Source organism: Motacilla alba, chromosome 5 (genome assembly GCF_015832195.1).
Source record: "Motacilla alba alba isolate MOTALB_02 chromosome 5, Motacilla_alba_V1.0_pri, whole genome shotgun sequence".
NCBI lineage: Eukaryota > Metazoa > Chordata > Aves > Passeriformes > Motacillidae > Motacilla > Motacilla alba.
Window position 1 is genome coordinate 40,622,310 of NC_052020.1, and position 10,269 is coordinate 40,632,578.

General features: G+C 39.6%; 1 protein-coding gene across 1 annotated transcript in view; it reads right to left on the minus strand.

Moving 5' to 3' along the window:
* SNW1 (SNW domain containing 1) overlaps window positions 1-9,915 on the minus strand; it is an 18,336-nt gene extending 8,421 nt beyond the window's left edge. The window contains exons 1-5 of the mRNA XM_038136832.1: window positions 9,812-9,915; window positions 8,645-8,798; window positions 6,074-6,235; window positions 356-451; window positions 160-266 (exon numbers count right to left, since the gene is read on the minus strand). Of these exons, the coding sequence (XP_037992760.1) occupies window positions 160-266; window positions 356-451; window positions 6,074-6,235; window positions 8,645-8,798; window positions 9,812-9,894 (602 nt within the window). The 5' untranslated portion in view covers window positions 9,895-9,915. The remainder of the gene's footprint in view (window positions 1-159; window positions 267-355; window positions 452-6,073; window positions 6,236-8,644; window positions 8,799-9,811) is intronic.
* Between the last annotated feature and the right edge of the window lie 354 nt (window positions 9,916-10,269).

Genomic DNA, 10,269 nt, shown 5'->3' on the forward strand with positions numbered 1-10,269 from the left:
GGTTAATTCCAAATACAGAAGTTTCAAAACACAGTTTCCTATTCCTTACAGAAGAATAGCATTACAAGAGGAATTTCTGTTCTCAGAAATTCAACAAATATACCCATTTAAATCCACTTTGTATATCACACCATTTACAGAAACACCAGCACTGCTTACCGAATGTACTGTGCAGGAGCTAGTTTGTCAGCAGCTCGAACTGGCATGGCTGCTGCAACTTTTTGGGAGACCGATTTCTCCAAGGCTGCTCTTGTCTTCTCTGTTATCTGAAGAAAAAAACCACAGTGTACATCTCATCCCATTACAAGACATAAAGCATACCACTGCTAACTAGGCACATCAGTGCACACCATACCTCTCTAATTGCCTCCTCATCTGGTCTTTGCAGTTCAGGATCATCCACATTCATGACCTCTTTTGGCACAAGATCTGTGTACTTGCTGTAAATAACCTGGAAGACATTAGATTCTACTAGTGCTGGTGAACAGGAATAAATGTACATATATCAAAGGAAATGTTTCAGGCTTAGACTATACTCTGTGTACTAATTAAAATTAAAATACAACTATAAATGCATTACAATTACATATTGTTCAATTAGAAGACCTGTTTACATATATACTCTGGACCCCATTTTACAGATGGAGTAATTGAAGAAACAAAGAAATCTGATAAATATAATTGTATAAGGTGCTTTCAGAGGTGGCCTTAGACAGCAGTTTTCTGCTTCCCATTCCTTGTATTTTCCTTTTTTAGGGACCCCAAACTGATAAAACCCCACACAATTTCACTTCTGTTTTTAAGGATTACTCAAGAATTTGATACAACTATTTCCCTCAATCTGTATTTTTTCATTTCATTATGTTTACTGTTCTCTTGAAATACAAATACTTGAGAAATCTGGTCTTGACACTTTCCCTTATATAAGTACTTGAGTTTTCACACAACATGCAGCTAGCTCCTGGCAGCTCTAAGTCCCAGTTTTAATACAGGGAAAGAACGCTATTAGATGGCTTCGGGGAAAAATGTATTGTATTACATTAATCCTTCACATGTATCAAATCAAATAGGAAGTTTTAGTTCAAAGGGTTAAAAGTCAAGAACTATTATTTCAAGTTCATTATGCAGTACATGTCCAACTACAAAATTAACCTTTAGCCTCAGCGTTAATTAACCACACAAGACCCATTTTCTACTTTTCAGCCTTCACTCCTAAAATTTAATCTTTTGAATTAGTATCAGTAATATTCTAGCTTATCAGATCCTGAATGAAGGACATTTGAAGAGAAATGTTCCTCTAAGGTAATTAACTTGTAAGTCCAAGTGTCTTGCTGAAGAAGAATATGAAAAACCAAGTATGCTGAAGGAGCTTTAGAACATCCCAGAAAAACAAAAAAAGAAAATTAAAAAAGCTACTCCTTGTGGTAGTCCAAGAGTGACCCAAAAACTACTTGACACTGAGGTACAAATGATCTATATGAACTATTTAAACTCTGAAGTACTGTATGGAAATGGCAAGAAGCTTTATTATGGAAGAAATATATAATATAAAGTATTCTGAAAATACAAATATTTCTGTTGCCATCAAGAACTTCAAACACTTGCATGTTTTCATTGTAGTCCTTTTCTGAACTGATAAAAAGAGGCAGATAATGAATTTGCATTTATTTTTGTTGTTTTTCTAGACATTTATCTTGTTTTATGAGTAATGTTGAGATATTTCATTCATCTAAGCTAAAGAAGAGACTGGGATTGTTTGATATTGTACTGTGCCCATCCACTACCATTTTTCAATCTACAAAATTTGAAAGGAAGCATGAGCCTGAGCAATCACTCTGATTGCTACTGAAAAGCAGAATCTCCTTCTAGGCAGAAAGAAAAACCTCAAGTTTTGCTACAATTACGTGATTCCCTGGCTGGGGCAGCCTTAACAGGCAGCAACTAGAAATCCACATGCCACTACAGTCAGAAAGAGAATAATATTACCTAACTGGCTAAGATACTGTACCACATGGCAGGATTTAGACATCAATCACATTCAGAGTCTCACAAGGCACTTGACAGATGCAAGTGTCTTGACAGAAATTTCTTAATTTGCTACACAGAAATCCTCAACATATTTTGTTCTCTATATCTCAACCAGTCCTGTACAGTGCTCATCAATCCTATATGTAAATCAAGAATTTACTATCAAGCAATGCAGCACCAATACCTTCCTTGTCAAAAAATGGTTTTTCCATATGAAGTACATAAAATTTAAGAAGTCATTAAGATTACCTGGTTGTAAGCCTGGTACACGCAGCAGAAAACAAACTGGTACCAAACTTTCAAACCAAGTTCTGCCACAAAGGCAAATAAGTTGTGAGTAAGTAAAACTTTTGATTATTTGAGTTAGATTCATGTCCTCTAGACCTGTCCCACACCTGTGACAGGACTTCCTTCAACAATGGAACTATTCTCTTGTAAATGTTTTGATTGAACTTACAATCTTGGGAATAAAACCTGTAAATAAGCTTCATGATTGTTTTTTTTTCCTCCTTTAAAAAATAAGGCACAGCCTTAGGTCATGAAGAAGAAATCAAACTCCAGCATATAAAGTTATTCTTGCTGGAAAAAAAGTAAGGGACCTAACATTGCCAGTCCTTGATTTCACTCCTTCTTCTATCGTCATAAAAACAGAGGATGCAATTACATGTTCTTATTTTCCTAATAAAGGGACAGCAGCAGTCTCATCAAAATACATCACTATTGATGCATTATTTTAGCCTGGCTTTTAGTAATGTAGAGAAAGTATTGAAAGAATTTACAACAGCACAAGAACTAACCACAGTGCTAGGCTAGAAATCTTTCATCTGGACAACCAGATGGAACTCCATCCGCAGATCCATAAGGTCATGCATCCAGGCCTGTCAACGTTATCCAGCACTTCACGTCTAGCAGACTTTCTGCCAACCCCAAACAGGAAGCTTGTCAGACTATCACAATGATGTCAGTATTTTTCAAGGAAAATACTCTGAAGCCACTATTTTGTAAATACCTAAGGGAACAGATGCAAGGCAGATGAACCACTGCAGCAGTAGAAACTGCTGACAAGTCATCTCAAGATAGGGGCTGGCTGATGGAACTGCTGCCTCTACAAGAAGGAAGAATACTAAATTCAACTTCCAAAAATCCATAAGCTGTAGCAAGAACAAAATTTGCTTCCTAACTCAGACCAAACAAGTAGCTCCTTGAATAGGTTCATAAACTCCATTTCATTTCTGGCAGGCTGCTAAGTATCTGTTTCTTTTAGCTCTAAGTATTAAGATTGAAGAAATATTGAATTATGGCTGCAGCTCTCCAGAAAAAGAAACTTCTGCATCTAATCCTACTGACACTGTACTATCAGAAGCTCTTAAGAGAAAATATTCCATATTATTCAACTCAACACAGATCACTGAAGAACTGCTCCCTATGACATCTCTGGCAACACTTTCTCCTGCAAAGTAAATCAACAAACCAAGCAATAGTAGTTCTGCTGTTTCCAGTGAAATTGTTTCAAATATCTGTTGCAGCACAGAAAGTTAATTTTATCCTGAGCTACATCAAAAGCAGTGCAGCCAGCAGATTGAGGGAGGTGATTCTGGCCCTCTTCTTTGCTCTGGTGAGACCTGAGCTGGTGTGATGCATCCATCTCTGAGACCTCAAACACAAAGACAACCTTGACCTGTTGGAATGAGTCCAGATGAGGCCACTAAGTTGACCACAGGGTTCTAGCACCTCTACTATGAAGATGGGCTGAGAGAGTTGGTGGTGTTTTAGCCTGGAGAAGAGAAGGCTCCAGAGAGACCTTACAGCACCTAAAGGAACCTACAAGCTGGAGAAGGACTTCTTTTAATGCCATGCAATGACAAGATAAGGGGGAAGCACTTTAAGTTGAAGGAAGGCAGGTTTAGATCAGGATTAGGAAGAAATTCTTTACTATGAGGGTGGTGAAGCACTGGAACAGGCTGCCCAGAGAAGCTGTGGACAGTCCATCCCTGGAAATGTTCCCAGCCAGAATGAATGAGGCTCTGACCAACCCGGTCTGGCAGAGGGTCTCCCAACCCAAATCATTCCATGAATCTGTGATCTAGTCTTCCCTCAATTTTACTCCCCTTTGACTCACAATGCTTAATCTTTATTCTCAGCTTTTACATCCAGATGGATGTAATCAAGATCAACCTGACATAGAAGGCAGAGCTCAGGATTTAGGAAACCCAGCTCTACAGAGCCTGGTTTTAGAAAATTTCCACATCTCTTCCATCTTGGTGAATCAGAAAGAATATTACTGCCTTCATTGTAGACAACATATGGAAAGTTAATGAAAGTACAGATCTTCATGAATCAAGTATGATAAACATTAACAGCTTAAATTTAACTCTACCTGTTAAGAAGCATTTTCTTAACTTTAAATCAAATAAGACCCAGTGAAACATTATGTTTGTTTTGGCCTCAAGCCTACTATCATATCTAATTATTTTACAAACATACTAAGATTCCAATCTGAACAGTTCTATTACATACAAATTAAAAATAATCTGACAGGTAAGTAAAGATGTATTTGACAAGTGGTAAAAATGAGGGTTTAACAGTAATTTTTTCTTATAATTTGGCCCACAGCTTCCCCAAAATTGGTATGATTACTTCTTGTCTAATTATCTGCTTGAAGTTATTTTGTATATTTTTGACAAAGTGGCATTTCTATTTAGCATGAAGTATCAAATATTTAGTAAAACATTTATTTGAACAGAATTATTATTTTAACACCTTCCTCTTGAAAAATACTTCCAGGCAGTAGATACAGCCTGATGGAACTTCAAGACAAGTCCCCTCAATAAAAATATTGCCACTGCTGTTTTTTTTCTGTTTAGTCTAACTACTTTCTTCCACATGACGGCATGCAGTCCAGTTTGCACTCATCTTTGTCAAAGGTACTGCAGTAACATGTGAGGCATAGGATGAGGATATGCTTTGACACTCAGATATTAGTTAAATATAAAATCCTACTGGCTGTAGAATCTATTTAAAGCAATAAATTTATCTGTTAAATGTATTTTCCCTGATGTTCTTAGAATGCCCATCCTATTTTTTTGATTAAGAGGTAAAGTTTGTATTTTGGTTCCCTCCCTTTCTCCAATGTAGTAAGACATGGGGCATATTACATATCTTAAGCTTTTCAAGACACCCTAATTTAAAGCTCAAGAAGGGCTTTTTATTGTCAAATTATTTTGACAATAACTATTCATATTTATTAGCTAAAACACTCTTTGTAGTTAACACTCTTTAGACTTTCTTTACAGAAGAAGCAGCTGGTCACACACTTCATCAGGCCTCAGCAATTTTCCAGCCCCCAACACCTGCTTTAGAGAAATGAAGTCCACGGAGCCCACTTGGTTGAAAAGGCAGGTGTAAATACTCCATAAAGTAGACTTAGGAGACCCAAGTACCTGATCTCCTCAAAACTATTTAGGACTTCAAGTGTCATCTCTTGGTTTTAGAAAGATACTACTGGATACAGGAAGTTGAAGTTTCCCCTAAAAAACTCCATAAAAATCTTGCTATCTCTGAACTCAGCACAAAACTTTTGTAGTATAACCACTGGCAATACTTTCTGCTGCAATTAAATAACAATAGCAAAAACAGAGCACCAAAACCACTGAAAACAACCAGAAGGGTCAAATGTTGGATCAGTAACACACAAGGTACAGTATTCTGAAGGCTGACCTGTGTTTTCTGACCATTTTTTGCCCCCTCTCTCTACATGCTAAAATGAGGCTGCAGAACTGTTTTCCCCTTCTTGCTTTCATTGGAAAATGAAACTGCTAAGCCATCAAGTAAGTTCTGTGTAGAGATTTTTCCCCATTTTTGGGTTATCTTTTAATTAGATTACAGAGAAGATCACAATTTCTCTGACATTATTTTAATTCTTGAATAAGAAAAGAGGACACAATCCATGTGGCTAATGCCACACCAACGAGTTCAAGGATATGCAATGTGTACATACAACTTTTCCAAGTATATATGCCAGCTGACATATTGGAAGAAATATTACCTTGTCCTTTGACTGTCCTTGTCGAGCGATTGCATCGTATTTTATTTTTCCTTCTGCATCCACCTGAACAGCCAAAGCATTGGACATTTTCTTCTTTCGGCCCATATCCAATGGATATTGGGCCACGTGAATTTCTGGGAAAGCACCCCCATCTCCAAAATCCTACAGAAAAGAAAAAGTAGTGAATGTCCAAAAGACAAAAAAAAGTGAAATAGAATGGAAAAGCAGATTGCTTTCAACAACAACTAACTTGGTAAGAATGTTCCAGTAACATCATTCTTTCACTGGTAAGAAAGCAATTAAAGAGAGAACTTAGAGTTATTAAAAGACACTGAAATGGAGAGATATCTTGCAGTAATTACTTCCTGCACAAAGCAGGAACAGATATTACTGACTTGAATGTGCAGGCAATACTATGCTACAGACAATACAAAATTAAGTATTTCATTCTCATGTCAGTTATTAATTAGAACTTCAAAAATTGACCTTCTGAAATAAAGCAACTGTGTCTACTAAAATTACAAGAGCAGTATTTTTATGAAGACTTCTACTGGTTGTTGCTTTTCACACCATAATAAAGATAAAAAACCCCTTCCATTCTTTTCAAAGCCTGTACCTCACAGCTTTACAATGCTACATGTGTCAAACATTCCCTTACTTTGATGTGTAAACACACTGAAAATTGGGCCAGCACCCAACAGCCCAATATTCTTACAGTTTATTCCTCTCTCCTACAGTGTGTTGGTACAAAAGCATTTATTAAACAAAATAAAAAGCATTTAATAAATAAAATAAAAGGCATTTAATAAACAAAAGACTTCTTAAAGCAGATCATCCTGGCTCAGTACCACAGAGGATGCAATGGTACCATTCATAAACAAGTTCAGGCTACAGTTTCAAATGCAACACCTTGGAGGAAGCATTTGCTCAAAGCAGCATGAGCATCTATCCCCTTCTCTGTGGCAATGGCATGGCTTATGTGGAATCTGGTAACAAAACAGATCAAAAAATAAGAATGGGTGTCTTGAGCATATCAATCTCCCTCATGCTCGCCATGTGACCAAGTAGTCACCATCACTGTGATGGAGTGGAATGAGACTGGAAATGACCAAATAGAACACTTCCAAACAAGGACAGTGTGCTTATCCCATCTGCAAATGCTCCTTGACACACAGTTTCCATTATCTGAAGTTTTCCACTGCTTGTCCCACATTCATCAATTAGTTGTTAAAGTATCAGCCAGAACGAAATTCAGTCATTCTTCAATTTTTTTTTGGGGGGGGGGGATAACTCTTAACATATTAAGAACAGCAACAGCAGTCCAGGACACTGGACAAAGGTTATGCTTTGAAAGCATTTACTGCAATTTGCACTTGTTTATGAAGCAGAAGGGAGCCCTTAACAGGCTTTTTGGGATGTGTATTAATTTGTGGTCAAGTGCTGCTGGAAAAACTTCGCAAACCTTCAGCACCTGGCTTCTTAAAAAATTTGTTTATTAACATTAAGAAAGAATGAGCACTAAAATATTAACTTTAATACTCAACAGTGTAGAAGGGAAACCTGCACTGGGTACAATGAAAGTATAATTTTTGACATCATACATTTGCAGCATATGACTAAATGCTGAACCCACGTAAGAGTGTTTTCTTTCAGTGAACCACTAGAACTACTATTTGAAGTACATGGATCACCACAGAACAGTGCTGGATTTACAAAAATGGCACTCAAACATACATGAGGGCAATGTTGTTACAAGCTGATGAAATTATGGTATTTGGAAACAATGTAGGATCATACATGAACTACTGTAATAAAACTTCAACAGCACGCTTGTTCCAAGAGCACTGGCTTGTGACTTATCAGAACAGGTCTCAGAAGTTATTGTCAAGGATTGCTTCAAGCTGCAAGGTTTTTCTGGCTCACAGTGAGAGACTCTACTAAAACAGTTTTGTAATCAGACCACATCTGTATTTTCTTCCTACCTTTAGCAGTTGAGTTTAGATTTCATTAAACTGGCAAGGGTTACAACTAATAACACACAACATTGCCCAAAACCCTTTAGCCAGTAACATAGTTAAACAACAAATATTTGACTCATTTTTAAGTTTCCTTCCAACTATAATAATTTTGTCCCCCAACAGCAGCTATATTTTTGAACAGAACACATGAATGCTCTCTTCTCTGACACACACACACATTCACTTATTTCAGCTATAATCCACCATGTGTATTTAACACTATCAGAGGAACAATACGGATGTCTTTCCCAGGGGAACCTTGTGTTCACAGACTGTAAACCCAAAGGACCACAGACGTATTTCCACATTACAACACAACAATCTCTGAACAGAAGTAGACATAGACCATCCTGCTTACCATCAAATGTTTTAAGGAATCTTGTAGACTAGAACCTCTCTCAACACAAAAATAAATCAAGCAGTCTGGGTGATGTATGTTGTAAGGTTTTGCACAATTCTCAGCAACATTCAAGGTGATCAGAGTTTATTTCTAACCCAGAATTTTTTTCCCCTTTAGCAGACACATTACTACTGTATCAATTTAAATATTTACCTCTAGCACGCGTGGTATCCATCCTTTCCGGTAACCATATGGAGGGGGTTCCCTTCTGGATGAGACCAGAGCAGCCTGCCTGGATCTCTGAGCTCTTGCTCTTTCTTCTAGTTCTAGCTGATCTTGGGATAGCTGGGTCGGAGCTGGCAAAAAACTGGACATCCAAGGAGAGCAGCCAAAAGAGAATGAAATAAAAACTTCACTCCAGTAACTTCACTCATGGACACTCAACTATGCTTGAGTCAACTTCTTGCTAAGTCAATACTTTCTCAACAATCACTCTCTATTAAGATTAAGAAACAATTTATGAACTTGAGCATTGCACTCATAAATGTGAGAGCAGCTTCTGAGATTTAGTAACTTCTGAGACTAGAGTTGCAATGTGTGCTTTCTCAGCATTCTGAAAGATTCCTACAAAAACAAAACTAAATTCACACACATTCACATCTCTCTTGAACAGAAGAGTGGCAATGTCCGTTTTCCAACAGGAATGTCACATATCACTGGTATTCTTTACACTACTATGAATAAGAAGGAAATATTGTGTTCCTATGTCTCCACTCCCAACGATTTTCTCTTGCTTCCTCTCAAGGCAAACATCCACGGACAGACCTGACAATGACCTCCCCTCTCAACGCCTGACACCTCCCTGCCAAGGGCAAGTCGAACCCAAATTTCTTCACTTCCCCTTTTTCAGCTCTTCTTGTCTGCACACCCCTTTTATGCATTTACTAAGAAAGTACCCAGAGAAACTCGGGATTCCGGGGCAGGCACCGGAACTGCACTCCCATGCCCCGCGAGAGAACTACAACTCGTAACAAAGACCGCTCGCCCTCTCTGACGGTGAGGAAACCTCAACAGAACCCCACGGATCCAACCGAGGCGGAGGAGCTCCTTCCACCCGCAGTGAACAGGCGAAAGAAGCAGAGCCCTGACCAGGGGCCCAACATCGCTCCCGCCAGGGCTCCCCAGGCCCCACCGCCTCGCCGCACTCTGCGGCCGCGGCCCGGCCGGCGGGCCCACTGCCCAGGAGAGGCCGCGGCCCCTCAGCGCACTCCCTAACCGCGGCCGCTCCCGTCGGCGGAGCCCCGCAGCGCGACGGGAAACCCCCGGGCCGGCCGGGAGCGTCGCATCGCCCTCACGGCCCGGGGGGCCCGCCCGACCCACCTGGTGAGCGCCATCTTGACCGCGTAGGCCGTGAGCTCGGCAGCGGGCCGCCGAGGAGGGGGAGGGCGGTGACAGCTGCACATGCGCAGTACCCGCAGCGTGCCCTGGGAGTTGTAGTCTCCATAGGGTCACTCGCGGCGCGGCGGCGCACGCCGAGGCCGCAGGGCATCCTGGGAGGTGTAGTTTTACAATACCCCAGATCATTTCTTCGGCCATCCTGTTCCGCTCCCCCGCACTATTCACACAGTCTCCAACAAGTTCAGTAACTTCACAGTTCATCCCGCTGACTATGTCCAAGTAAAAAGCAGAAAATATAGAGCAAACGGATCGGAATAAAATTTATTCTGATACCTGCTGCTTAGAAATCACTGAACAGGGACATGGGAGTGAAGGGAAGAAAAGAGACTTAAAGTGGTGCAAAAATATTGATTTAAAATAGAACATCTGCATTAAAAACG